This window comes from Neofelis nebulosa, chromosome 2 (genome assembly GCF_028018385.1).
Source record: "Neofelis nebulosa isolate mNeoNeb1 chromosome 2, mNeoNeb1.pri, whole genome shotgun sequence".
Lineage (NCBI taxonomy): Eukaryota > Metazoa > Chordata > Mammalia > Carnivora > Felidae > Neofelis > Neofelis nebulosa.
Window position 1 is genome coordinate 198,017,261 of NC_080783.1, and position 14,983 is coordinate 198,032,243.

Below are 14,983 nucleotides of genomic sequence, written 5' to 3' on the forward strand. Positions count from 1 at the left end.
GCACCAATCGGTTGGTGGTGTGTGGTGGAGCATAGCTGATAAGGCATTCATACAGTCTCAGTCCTAGGGAGACTTCCAGAGAATGGACTGAAGACATAGAAGTAAGGCAGTCCAGAATAGCTGATGAACCTCTTAAGGCGCCGGGCCTAATGCTGACTGTAGGGGTGAAGAAGAGAGAAGGCAACAAGGGGCTAGAACTAGAATGTTATACAGAAGACATACATGATGTCTATGTTGTTCTAAATTGTGGAAAAGGAGTAAGGGACTGGTTCTTTTCTTCGAAGCTTCCAATACTTCTCTACAATAAAGAAAGCTGGATGAGTGGCCCCAGAGCTAAGCTGTTTTCCCAAGGGGAAAGGAAGAATAAATGCAAGGAGCAGCCCAACCATGGCAGCTGATCATTTCCCTGAACAGTATGTTTGAGCATATTCAGGTTAACCTACTTGTTGTTCCCGTTTCTGCTTCCGGAGCTGAATGCCCTCTTCCTCTCTTCTTCGTCTCATTTCCTCAGGGTTTAGGGCATTGTTCTTATAGCTCTTCATTCGATAATTGTCTTTCCCTGGGCTCGCCATGGTCTCTAGAAAAAGAGAAGATACAAATATAAAGGCTCTTAAGAGGACAGCATTTCCTTTTCACTGGGCTTCGGTTCCACCCGGCCTCCCAACCCCCCTACTCAGGGTGACTGAAGCTCCTCGAGGAGGGCTGATAATCTCAATAACTTAACACCTGACATCTCATCTTTAAAACATGGACATAACTATTCCTACTTCAGAGAGTTGTGGGAGGGATTAAATAGGTTAATACTACTGTGAAGTATTAGAACGATGCTAGGCCATATGGTAAATGGTCACAAGTTATGATCCCTCTATGACAACAGAGAAAACTTGACTTGCTCAATAAACTTGAAAACATCTAATTCAGTGAGATACTGTTATCTTTAACGTCCACCATCTATCTTTCAAATTAAAAAAAATTTTTTTAATTAATTCTGTAATATTTGATAAAAACAAAGAGATGAAATATAATGTTACCAAGCAAAATAATACAATGAACATCTGTAAACCCACCACCAAATCTAAACTAGAACATTACCAATACGCCTGAATCTACTTTTGGGCTCTCATTCTATCGCAGGCTCCTCCAGCCCCACCCCAACTCCAGGCAAAAGGAAAATGCTATCCTGAATGGCATGCATGTTGAGAAAACATCTGCCCAATATCTAAGTCTGAATAATAGTCTGTCATTCAGTCACGTGAAAATAGCGGCAATTAAAAAAAAAATTCTCGGGGCGCCTGGGTGGCTCAGTCGGTTAAACGGCCGACTTCGGCTCAGGTCATGATCTCGCGGTCCGTGAGTTCGAGCCCCGCGTCGGGCTCTGTGCTGACAGCTCAGAGCCTGGAGCCTGTTTCAGATTCTGTGTCTCCCTCTCTCTGACCCTCCCCCGTTCATGCTCTGTCTCTCTCTGTCTCAAAAATAAATAAACGTTAAAAAAAAAAAAAATTAAAAAAAAAATTCTCGGATAGTTAACAAGTAGTGTTCTATTAATTACAGTGTTATATCAGCGTACAATATAGTGATTCAACAACTGTATACACTAGTTAGTGCTCATCAAGGTAAGTGTGCTCTTAGTCCCTTTCACCTATTTGACCCATTCCCCTGCCATCACTTCCTTTCTGGTAACCATCAGTTTGTTGTCTAAGTTAAGTCTGTTTTCCAGTTTGTCTCTTTTTTCCTTAAAAACAGTTTCAATTTATAAAGCGTCTAATTTAGCTAGTAACTTAATTACCACAGGCGATCTTCCTCCAGACACATTTTCTTTTTTTTTTCAACGTTTTTTTTTTTTTTTTTTTTTTTAAATTTTTGGGACAGAGAGAGACAGAGCATGAACGGGGGAGGGGCAGAGAGAGAGAGGGAGACACAGAATCGGAAACAGGCTCCAGGCTCCGAGCCATCAGCCCAGAGCCTGACGCGGGGCTCGAACTCACGGACCACGAGATCGTGACCTGGCTGAAGTCGGACGCTTAACCGACTGCGCCACCCAGGCGCCCCTCTAGACACATTTTCAAAGGTTGGATTTGTCCTGTTGCATCAAGGACATAGCAATTTTTTTCCCCAACAGTGAGTGAGCTAGTGGCAAACATACAGACTACTAGTACACTTTGGTGCCACTGTGTTGATTTGTGCTAAGACACCAGAACTTTTCCCATCATTGCTTTTGTACTACTTTTGCAGTACAAATGTCAAAATAGTAAAAACAGCAAATAACATCTTTACAACTTTTTTCCAGCTATAGAGATATAAGTGATCTATAACCTGTTTTGTTTTGTTTTTAAGTTTATTTATTTATCCAGAGAGTGAGAGGAAAGGAGGGGCAGAGAGGGAGGGAGGGAATCCAGTGCAGGTTCCAGGCTGACAGCTCAGATCTCAAGAACGAGGAGATCATGACTGGAGCTGAAATCAAGAGTCAAATGCTTGACCGAAGGAGAAACGAACGCATGCGCGTGCACGCACTCGCTCTATCTACATACCTACCTACCTACCTACCTACCTACCTACCTACCTACCTACCTACCTATCTAAGTAGGCTTCATGCACAGCACAGAGCTTAACATGAAACTTGAACTCATGACCCTGAGATCAAGAATTGGATGCTTGACTGAGTCACCCAGGCACCCCAACAGAATACTAGGCAGCCTTTATTTTTCTCTTAGCAACCTTAAAGTATATAATACAGTGCTGTTAACTGTAGTCACAAGCTATACATTAGATCCCTAGCACTTATTCACTTTACAACCAAAGTTTGTACCTGTTGACCACCTTCATCCATTTCCCCAATCCCACCCCTGGCAACCACCAATCTACTGTTTCTAGGAGTTTGGTCTTTTCAGATTCTACATGTACATGTATTTGTATTTGTCTTTCTTTGCCGCTTAGCTCGTTATTTAATTAATCTATTTTCATAATAGCCATCGTAACAGGTGTGAGGTGGTATCTCATTGTGGTTTTGATTTGCATTTCCCCGATGATTGGTGATGTTAAGCACTTTTTTCATGTACCTGCTGGCGATTCTATGTCTGCTCTGGAAAAACGTCTATTCAGGTCCTTTGCCCATTTTTTTTTTTCAACGTTTTTTTTTTTTTTTTTTTAATTTATTTTTGGGACAGAGAGAGACATAGCATGAACGGGGGAGGGGCAGAGAGAGAGGGAGACACAGAATAGGAAACAGGCTCCAGGCTCCGAGCCATCGGCCCAGAGCCTGACGCGGGGCTCGAACTCACGGACCGCGAGATCGTGACCTGGCTGAAGTCGGACGCTTAACCGACGGCGCCACCCAGGCGCCCCCCTTTGCCCATTTTTAATTGGAGTACTTGGGGGTTTTTGTTGTTGTTGTTGTTGTTGCTGAGTTGTATGGGCTCCTTATATATTTTGGATACTAACTCCTTATCAGATACACGGTTTGCAAATATTTTCTCCCATCTTATAGGCTGCCTTTTCATTTTGGTTCAAGCTTTCTTGTTTGATGTAGTCCCACTTGTTTATTTCTGCTTTTGTTGTGTTTTTGGTGTCATATCCGAAAAATCATTGGCAAGAACCAAGGTCTTATTTCCCATGTTTTCTTCTAGGAATTTTTTAGTTTCAGTTTCTACCAATTAAGTCTTTGATCCATTTTGAATCGGCAGATAACATTTTATTTTTTTTTTATTTTTATTTTCAATATATGAAGTTTATTGTCAAATTGGTTTCCATACAACACCCAGTGCTCATCCCAAAAGGTGCCCTCCTCAATACCCATCACCCACCCTCCCCTCCCTCCCACCCCCCATCAACCCTCAGTTTGTTATCAGTTTTTAAGAGTCTCTTATGCTTTGGCTCTCTTCCACTCTAACCTCTTTTTTTTTTTTTTTCCTTCCCCTCCCCCATGGGTTTCTGTTAGTTTCTCAGGCTCCACTAAGAGTGAAAACATATGGTATCTGTCTTTCTCTGTATGGCTTATTTACTTATTAGCATCACACTCTCCAGTTCCATCCATGTTGCTACAAAGGGCCATATTTCATTCTTTCTCATTGCCACGTAGTACTCCATTGTGTATGGAGTGTATGTACCACAATTTCTTTATCCATTCATCAGTTGATGGACATTTAGGCTCTTTCCATAATTTGGCTATTGTTGAGAGTGCTGCTATAAACGTTGGGGTACAAGTGCCCCTATGCATCAGTACTCCTGTATTCCTTGGGTAAATTCCTAGCAGTGCTATTGCTGGGTCATAGGGTAGGTCTATTTTTAATTTTTTGAGGAACCTCCACACTGCTTTCCAGAGCGGCTGCACCAGTTTGCATTCCCACCAACAGTGCAAGAGGGTTCCTGTTTCTCCACATCCTCGCCAGCATCTATAGTTTCCTGATTTGTTCATTTTGGCCACTCTGACTGGCGTGAGGTGATATCTGAGTGTGGTTTTGATTTGTATTTCCCTGATGAGGAGCGATGTTGAGCATCTTTTCATGTGCCTGTTGGCCATCTGGATGTCTTCTTTAGAGAAGTGTCTATTCATGTTTTCTGCCCATTTCTTCACTGGATTATTTGTTTTTCGGGTGTGGAGTTTGGTGAGCTCTTTATAGATTTTGGATACTAACCCTTTGTCCGATATGTCATTTGCAAATATCTTTTCCCATTCCGTTGGTTGCTTTTTAGTTTTGTTGGTTGTTTCCTTTGCTGTGCAGAAGCTTTTTATCTTCATAAGGTCCCAGTAGTTCATTTTTGCTTTTAATTCCCTTGCCTTTGGGGATGTGTCAAGTAAGAAATTGCTACAGCTGAGGTCAGAGAGGTCTTTTCCTGCTTTCTCCTCTAGGGTTTTGATGGTTTCCTGTCTCACATTCAGGTCCTTTATCCATTTTGAGTTTATTTTTGTGAATGGTGTGAGAAAGTGGTCTAGTTTCAATCTTCTGCATGTTGCTGTCCAGTTGTCCCAGCACCATTTGTTAAAGAGACTGTCTTTTTTCCATTGGATAGTCTTTCCTGCTTTGTCAAAGATTAGTTGGCCATACGTTTGTGGGTCTAGTTCTGGGGTTTCTATTCTATTCCATTGGTCTATGTGTCTGTTTTTGTGCCACTACAATGCTGTCTTGATGATTACAGCTTTGTAGTAGAGGCTAAAGTCTGGGATTGTGATGCCTCCTGCTTTGGTCTTCTACTTCAAAATTACTTTGGCTATTCGGGGCCTTTTGTGGTTCCATATGAATTTTAGGATTGCTTGTTCTAGTTTTGAGAAGAATGCTGGTGCAATTTTGATTGGGATTGCATTGAATGTGTAGATAGCTTTGGGTAGTATTGACATTTTGACAATATTTATTCTTCCAATCCATGAGCATGGAATGTTTTTCCATTTCTTTATGTCTTCTTCGATTTCCTTCATAAGCTTTCTATAGTTTTCAGCATACAGATCTTGTACATCTTTGGTTAGATTTATTCCTAGGTATTTTATGCTTCTTGGTGCAACTGTGAATGGGATCAATTTCTTTGTCTTTCTGTTGCTTCATTATTAGTGTATAAGAATGCAACTGATTTCTGTACATTGATTTTGTATCCTGCATCTTTGCTAAATTCATGTATCAGTTCTAGCAGACTTCTGGTGGAGTCTATCGGATTTTCCATGTATAATATCATGTCATCGGCAGATAACATTTTAATCTTCACTTCCCAGGTCCTCTGAAATACTGTGCAGATCACACTTTGAGAACTCTAAGGAATTAATTGCTGGGCTGTAGGCAGGTTAATGTTAAACTTGATGAACTAATACCATGTTGCCTTCCATGTGATGCCAACATTTAAATTTTTTTTCATTTCATTAAGAGAAATTTTAATTTATATTTATATATATATTTTTTAATGTTTACTTAGTTTTGAGAGAGAGACAGAGCACAAGCAGGGAAGGGGCAGAGAGAGAAGGAGACACAGAATCTGCGGCAGAATCAGCTCTATCTAGACTCTGAGTTGTCAGCGCAGAGCCCTATACAAGACCCGTGAGATCATGACCTGAACCAAAGTCGGACACTCAACCGAGCCACCCAGGCGCCACTTTATTTTTCAATATAATTTATTGTCAAGTTGGTTAACATACAGTGCTCTTGGTTTTGGGGGTAGACTCCCATGATTCATCACTTACATACAACACCCAGTGGTTGTCCCAACAAGTGCCCTCAATACCCATCACCCATTTTCTCCTCTCCCCTACCTGCCCCCCCATCAACCCTCAGTTTTTCTCTGTATTTAAGAGTCTCTTATGGTTGGCCTCCCTCTCTGTTTGAAACTATTTTTTCCCTTCCCCTCCCCCGATGGTCTTCTGTTAAGTTTCTCCAGTTCCACATGAGTGAAAACATGTATCTTTTTCTGACTTCTTTCACTTAGCATATCATCCTCCAGTTCCAAACATGTTGCAAATGGCAGGATTTCATTCTTTCTCACTGCCAAGCAGTATTGCATTGTATATATAAACCACATCTTTATGTGATGTCAATTTATACTATCCTAGCAATACACAACAGGCTTCTGTTGATATATACCTTATTACCTGGAATTTTCACTTTTGCCAATCTACTCTGTATAGTAAGGTCTTTCACTGAGATAAGGATTTGCACATCCCAGATTACTAATGAGGTAAGATTTCATGTTTATTAGCTATGTTTCTCCTGTAAAAAATCCATTTGTGTATTTTGAATATTTTTCTATTGAATTATTAGCCCCTTTCCTATTAATTTGTAGCTCTTTAGATATTCTAGTTGTTAATCACTTGTTGGTTATGTGTGTTACATATATCTTCCAGCAGGGCACCTGGGTGGCTCAGTCAGTTAGGCGTCCGACTCTTGGTTTTGGCTCAAGTCCTGATCTCAACGGTTCACGAGTTCAAGTCCTGAATCAGGCTCTGTGCTGACAGTGTGGAGCCTGGTTGGGATTCTGTCTCCCTCTCTCTCTGTCCCTCCCCACTTGTTTTCTCTCTCTCTCTTTCAAAATGACAAACAAACAAATAAATAAAGTGTCTTCAAATATCTTCCAGCAGTTTGAAGCTTTTTAGTTTTTTTGATTTTCACCTTATGGAGTTAACAAGAAGTTTTTCATTATAATGTAGTTAAAAATGTTCTTTTATTCTTAGCTTTTTGTTATTTAATAAATCCTTTAATGCTCCCAAAGTCAGAAAGATAGCTTCTTATGTCTTCAAGAGATTTTATTTGGTATTATTTTTATTTTTCCAATTTATTTATTTTTGAGACACGGAGAGACAGAGCATAAGTGGGGGAGGGGCAGAGAGAGAGGAAGACCCAGAATCCAAAGCAGGCTCCAGGCTCCCAAAGAGTCCAACGCAGGGCTCGAACCCACAAACTGCTGAGATCATGACCTGAGCTCAAGGTGGAACGCTCAAATGACAGAGCCACCCAGGCGCCTGCCTCTATGTCTTCTAGAGGTTTTAAAGTTTGCCTTTTACATGCAAATGCTTCATCTATGAATTTATGTCTATATATGAAATAGGGATTCAATTTCATTTTTTTCCATGTGGAAAATCAACTGTCCTAGCACGGTTTATTTACTATGCCACTCCTATCGTCAAGAAAATCACCCTCTGTGACCAACTTTAGTGTTAGAATCTCTACTATTGGTCAATTTCTATCTTGCTTCAATCACATTTTTTTAAACATATATATATTTTTTAACGTTTATTTATTTTTGAGACAGAGACAGACAGAGCATGAACGGGGGAAGGGCAGAGAGAGAGGGACACAGAATCGGAAGCAGGCTCCAGGCTCTGAGCTGCCAGCACAAAGCCTGACGCGGGGCTCGAACCACAGAGCACGAGATCGTGACCTGAGCTTAAGTCGGACGCTTAACCGACCGAGCCACCCAGGCGCCCCTAAACAGATTTTTTAAAATTAAAGTTTATTTATTTATTTTGAGAAACAGCATGAGCAGAGAAAGGGCAGAGAGAGAGAGAGAATCCCAAGCAGGCTCCACACTGTCAGCGCAGAGGCAGATGCAGGGCTTGAACTCACGAACCACGAGATCATGACCTGAGCTGAAATCAAGAGTCGGACACTTGACTGAGCCACCCAGGAGGCCCTTAACAGATTTTATTTTATTTATTTATTTAAACATTTATTTATTTTTGAGAGAGGGAGACAGAGTGTGAGTGGGGTCAGGGCAGAGAGAGAGGGAGACACAGAATCCGAAGCAGGCTCCAAGCTCTGAGCTGTCAGCACAAAGCCTGATGTGGGGCTCGAACTCATGAACCATGAAATCATGACCTGAGCTGAAAGTCAGACGCTTAACCAACTGAGCCACCCAGCCGCCCCAACAGATTTTATTTTAAAGTAATCTCTAGACCAACATGGAGATCAAGTTTAACCCTGAGATCAAGAGTCACATGCTCTATCCCTCCAATATCCCAGTTTTTTTTTTTTTTTAACGTTTATTTATTTTTGAGACAGAGAGAGACAGAGCATGAACGGGGGAGGGTCAGAGAGAGGGAGACACAGAATCTGAAACAGGCTCCAGGCTCTGAGCTGTCAGCACAGAGCCCGACGCGGGGCTCGAACTCACAGACCGTGAGATCATGACCTGAGCCGAAGTCGGCCGCTCAACCAACTGAGCCACCCAGGTGCCCCTATCCCAGTTTTTAAATAAAGTTTTAACAAATCTCTTCATTTGGTAGAGCTGGTCCTCCAATCATAAACCTTGAGAAGTGGGCTGGCTCTTTTTTGAGTTTCAGAAAATCTGTATCAGCTTGCCAAATCTTAAACAAATGCTATTGGGATTTAAATCAGAACTACTGTTACCAGTATTGAAATTCCATATTCACGAAATGAGGTCATGTGGGTCTTTCCCTCACCCTCCCTTTTTTGGTTTGATTTCCTTTTTATTACTATTATGTTTTTTTAAATGTTAATTTATTTTTGAGAGAGACAGAGCGTGAGTTGGGGAAGGGCAGAGAGAGAGGGAGACACAGAATCTGAAACAGGCTCCAGGCTCCGAGCTGTCTGCACAGAGCCTGACATGAGGCTCAAACCCATGAACGTGAGATCACGACTTGAAACGAAGTCAGATGCTTAAACGACTGAGCCACCCAGGAGCCCTTAGTTTGTTTTCGTTAATGCTACTCAATAGATTTAAAATTTTCTTCACAAATGGTGCACCTGGGTGGCTCAGTTGCATCGGTTAACCGTCCAACTTCAGCTCAGGTCATGATCTCATGGTTTGTGAGTTTGAGCCCCACTGTTAAATATTATCCAATCATTTTTCTGCATCTACTGAGATGATATGTGGTTTTTCTCTTTAAAAGGCATAATGAATGAACTGAACTAAGATTCTCTTTTTTTTTTTTTAGGTTAAAAAAAATTTTTTTTTTCTTTTTGAGAGAGAGAAAGGGGGAAGGGACAGAAACAGTGGAAGTGAGGGAATCCCAAGCAGGCTCCACACTCATTGTGGAACCCTACATGGGGGTCGATCTCATGAACTGTGAAATCATGACCTGAGCCAAAATCAAGAGCTGGACGCTTAACTGACTGAGCCACCCAGGTGCCCCAAACTATAGATTTCCTTTCCTTTTGAGAGAGAGAGAGAGAAAAATAACTAGTGGGGGAGGGGAGAGAAAGAGGGAGAGGTAGAGAATCCCAAGCAAGCTCTGCATTGTCAGTGCAGAGCCTGATGCAGGGCTTGAACCCATAAACCTGAGATCATGACCTGAACTGAAGTCAGGCACTTAATAGATTGAGCCATCCAGGTGCCCCAGACTACAGACTACCCATGATAAGCCCCACTTGGTCAGGATAAATTATACCTTTTATATACTGCTGTTTATGTTTTAATATTGTTTAGAATTTTTGTATCCTTATTCATGAGTGACAAAAGAAAGTATAGGAGCTTCTCATATTATTCTTTGGTGTAATTATCAAAAGAAGTATCCCCTCTTTTCCTGTTTTCTGGAAGTAATAAGAGTTAAATAACTTATTTATTAAAAATTTGGCAAAACTCCTACAGCAATTTCTTACTCAGCACATCTCTGGAGGCAAGGGAAACAAAAGCAACAATGAACTATTGGGACCTCATCAAAAGAAAAAGCTTCTGCACAGTGAAGGGAACAATCAGCAAAACTAAAAGGCAACCGACAGAATGGGAGAAGATATCTGCAAATGACATATCAGATAAAGGGTTAGTATCCAAAATCTATAAAGAACTTATCAAACTCAGAAAACAAACAATCCAGTGAAGAAATGGGCAAAAGACATGAATAGACACTTCTCCAAAGAAGACATCTAGATGGCCAACCGACACATGAAAAACTGCTCAACACCACTCATCATCAGGGAAATACAAATCAAAACCACAATGAGATACCACCTCACGCTTGTCAGAATGGCTAAGATAAACAAGTGAGGCAACAACAGATGTTGGCGAGGATGTGGAGAAAAAGGATCTCTTGCATCGCTGGTGGGAATGCAAACTGGTGCAGCCACTCTGGAAACAGTATGGAGGTTCCTCAAAAAATTAAAAACAGAACTACCCTACGACCCAGCAACTGCATTACTAGGCATTTATCCAAAGGATACAGGTATGCTGTTTTGAAGGGGCACATGTACCCCAATGTTTATAGCAGCACTATCGACAATAGCCAAAGTATGGAAAGAGTCCAAATGCCCATCGATGGATGAATGGATAAAGATTTGGTGTGTGTGTGTGTATGTATATACGTGTATATATATATATATATATATATACACGTATATACATACACAATGGAGTATTACTCAACAATCAAGAAGAATGAAATCTTGCCATTTGCAACTATGTGGATGGAACTAGAGGGTATTATGCTAAGCAAAATTAGTCAGAGAAAGACAAATATATGACTTCACTCATATGAGGACTTTAAGATATAAAACAGATGAACATAAGGGAAGGGAAGCAAAACTAATATAAAAACGGGGGCGCCTGAGTGGCGCAGTCGGTTAAGCGTCCGACTTCAGCCCAGGTCACGATCTCGCGGTCCGTGAGTTCGAGCCCCGTGTCAGGCTCTGGGCTGATGGCTCGGAGCCTGGAGCCTGTTTCCGATTCTGTGTCTCCCTCTCTCTCTGCCCCTCCCCCGTTCATGCTCTGTCTCTCTCTGTCCCAAAAATAAATAAAAAACGTTGAAAAAAAAAATTTTTTTTTTAAAAATAAATAAAAAATAAAAACAGGGAGGGGGACAAAACATAAGAGACTTTTAAATATGTAGAACAAACAGAGAGTTACTGGAGGGATTGTGGGAGGGGTGGATGGGCTAAATGGGTAAGGGACCTTAAGGAATCTACTCCTGAAATTATTGTTGCACTATATGCTAACTAATTTGGATGTAAATTTTAATTAATGAATTAATTTAAAAAATTGGCAAGACTCCTCTGTAAAACCACTTAGATCTGGCATTTTCGTTGTGAGAACAGTCTTTGCTGCTAATTTAATATATGTCATGATTATAAGGCTAGTCAGACATCCTATTAGAGTCACTTTTATTAAGTTATGTTATTTTAGGAATTTGTCTTTTCAATGGTGTGCATAAAGTTGTTAATGTTCTTTTTAATTTCCTTAGTTACTTGTAGTTCTTTTTTTTTCATTTCTAATATTATTTGTATCCTCTTTTATTCTTTAGAAATCTTATAAGATTTGACTAATCTTAGTCTTCTGAAAGATCCAAATTTTGCCTGTTAATCCTCTCTCTACTGTATGATTTCTTTCTCCTTACTACTTTTCTTTCTAAACTGTGTACCTAAGTCATTAATATTCAGACTTTGTATTTTGCTTATTATCTTCCTAAAAGTCTTTTTAATTTCCTTCAAAATAATATTTTCATTGTAATTCACTTCTGAATACCAAATTTCCCTTGGTTTTATTTGAACCATGAGTGTTTTTTTTAATCAGTAATGTTTGGCGACTTACTTTTCTGTTATTATTTCTTTAAAAAAATTTTTTTTAGTATTTATTTATTTTTGAGAGACAGAGCATGAGCAGGGAAGGGGCAGAGAGAAAGAGGGAGACACAGAATCCGAAGCAGGCTCAAGGCTGTGAGCTGTCAGCACAGAGCCTGACACGGGGCTTGAACCCATGAACCGTGAGATCATGACCTGAGCATAAGTCAGATGCTTAATAATCGACTGAGTTACCCAGGCGCCCCTCTGTTATTTATTTCTAATATAATTAATCACACCGTGATCAGAGTCTCAAGGATTCTTTTAAATTTACTGATCTTTCTTGAGTTATGACTGGGCTATGTCCTGATAAACCCACTGTTAAGATGATCCTGGTTAAGTTAAAAATACACTTAATACACGTAACCTACTGAATATCATAGTTCAGCCTAGCCTACCATAAATGTGCTAAGAATACTCTTTTAGCCTGTAGTTGGCCAAGCAAAATCATCCAGCACAAAGCCTATTTTATAGTAACATATTCACTATCTCATGTAACTTACTGAATACTACACTGAAAGTGAAAAAAGGAATGCTTGTATGGGTACAGAATGATTTAAGTTTATCAATTGTGTACCCTTGTGATCATGTGGCTGACTGGGAGCTGTGACTCACTGCTGCTGGCCAGGATTGGGAATGAGTATTGTACCATATGTCACCAGCCCGAGAAAAGATCAAAATTCAAAGTAATGCTTCAACTGAATGTGTTTCTGCTTTCATATCATAGTAAAGTTGAAAAATTGTAAGTTGAACCATCATAAGTCAGGAACCATTGGGGCACCTGGGTGGCTCAGTCGGTTAAGCATCCGACTTCACCTCAGGTCGTGATCTCACAGTTCACGTGTTTGAGCCCCACGCCGGGCTCAGCCTGCTTCGGATTCTGTATCTCCCTCTCTCTGCCCCTCCCCTCCTCATGCTCTGTCTCTCAAAAATAAACAAACATTAAAAAATAATAAGTCAGGAACCATCTATATCGAGATTTGCTTTTTTGGCTCAATATGTATACAAATTATGTAAGTGGCCCATGTGTGCTTGAGAAAAATCTGTATTCTTTAATAATTGTGCATGGCATTCTATTAACCATATGTCCAGTAAATCAAGTTGTTCACCTTGTTATTCAACTCTTCTATTACTTTACTAACTTTTTTCTTGACTTATCAACAGTAAATGTATCCATTTCACCCTGTAGTTTTATTTTGCTTTATATATTTTATGACAATTTTATTAGAGGTACATACATTTAGAACAGTCTGTCTGAACACCAGTTCCTGTTGTTGTTGTTTTTTAATTATTCCTTATAATTCCTTTTTGTCTTATTTTGTTAGGCATTACAAATATAGCTATCACTTCCATTCCAGCCATGGTGGAATAACAGGGATTGGATTTATCCGCCTGCTGTAAACTTGTTTCAGGTATTGGACACAAGGCACTGAAAATCTGTGATCCCCAAGAGGGTGAGCCCTAACTTATCTCCTTGGCTTTCTGCCTGGAGGCACGTTCTAGACCACTGAGCAGGAAGACGGTTACCAAAGAGCAAAGCAATCTCACTAGTTGAGGAAAGAGATCAAGGAGATTAAGACAGCTGGAAATTGTGAGGCAGAGTTCCAGAGAAGAGCAAAATACACACAAAAAAAGCTCAGGAAATCTGCTTGGGGTTCCCTTAAATCTGGGATAGAGACTAAGGATGTACAGGTGTGAGGTGAAGAAGCTTCATGAGTCAGGCAAAGAGCAACGGGGAAGCTGTAAACTCAACAGTTCCCAGAGCTCACACAGGGCTGGAAAGCATTTGATGAATCAGAATGGAGATTCCTCACTGACCACTCAGGGCATACAGTGAACCCTAAAAAGGGCTATGCCTTAAGAGTAAGATCAAACTATCCCTAGAGGGGTGCCTGGCTGCCTCCATCAGAGTAGTGCGGGACTCTTGATCTTGGGGTCGTGAGTTCAAGCCCCACGATGGGTGTAGAGATTACTTAAATATATAAAACTTAGGGGGGGGAAAGTCCCTAGACAAGACTACTAACAAAGCTTCCAAACAACACTTCAACTGATCAAGTGGGCAGAATGTAACAACTACCTATAGGGCTCTACATCCTTCAAAAAAAAAAAAAAAAAAAAAAAAAAGACAATAAAAATTACATCAAAAATCCAATTAAAAACTTGTAGATATGCCAAGAAGCAGAAAAACATGACACACCCACAGAAAGAAGAAAAATCAATCGAGACAGACCAAAAATGATGCCACAGTGGCTCATGCGATGTTTATCAAATGCCTAATTTATCTGTAGCTGCACTCACAGGGGAAAAAGTGGGGGGGTGAGGAAAGTTGACAAAAAATTTATGCAGAAACAAAGAGTGAAACATTTCCAAACTTGATCCCATAAACCCAAGAAATCATGATAAACCTTAAGAATGGTAAAAACAAAGAAAATCACACTAAGGGACATCATAGTCAAATTCCTGAAAACCAGTGATAACGAAAATCTTAAAAACAGCTAGAATGACTCATTACATGCAGAAGACCAAAGATAAGAATGACCTGACTTCCTGTCAGAAACTATGCAAGTCAGGGAGCCTGGGTGGCTCAGGTGGTTAAGCAACTGACTCTTGGTTTCAGCTCAGGTTCAATCCCCACATCGGGCTCGGGCTCCATGCTGGCAGTGTACAGCCTGCTCAGGATCCTCTCTCTCCCCCTCGCTGTCTGCCCCTCCCTCCCCTACTCTCTCTCTCTTTCAAAATGAATTAACTTAAAAAAAAAAAAAAAAAAAGAAACTATGTAAGTCAGAAGATAATGAAATACGAAATTGTATTGAAGGAAACCTGTCAAACTAGAATTCTATACCCAATGAAAATACTTTCAAAAAATGAAAATGAAATAGGAATCGACTTCTTCAAACAAAACCTGAGACTTTGTCTCTAGCAGACAGGCATTGAAGAAATACTACAGCTGGAGTGCCTGGGTGGCTCAGTTGGTTAAGTGTCCGACTTGGGCTTGTGTCATA

At 40.4% G+C, this 14,983-nt stretch overlaps 1 protein-coding gene across 3 annotated transcripts in view; it reads right to left on the minus strand.

Moving 5' to 3' along the window:
• Window positions 1-14,983, minus strand: part of KPNA6 (karyopherin subunit alpha 6) — a 67,556-nt gene that overhangs the window by 15,639 nt on the left and 36,934 nt on the right. For all 3 annotated transcript variants that reach the window (XM_058718251.1, XM_058718249.1, XM_058718252.1), the window contains exon 2: window positions 444-577. In XM_058718251.1, the coding sequence (XP_058574234.1) occupies window positions 444-577 (134 nt within the window). The remainder of the gene's footprint in view (window positions 1-443; window positions 578-14,983) is intronic.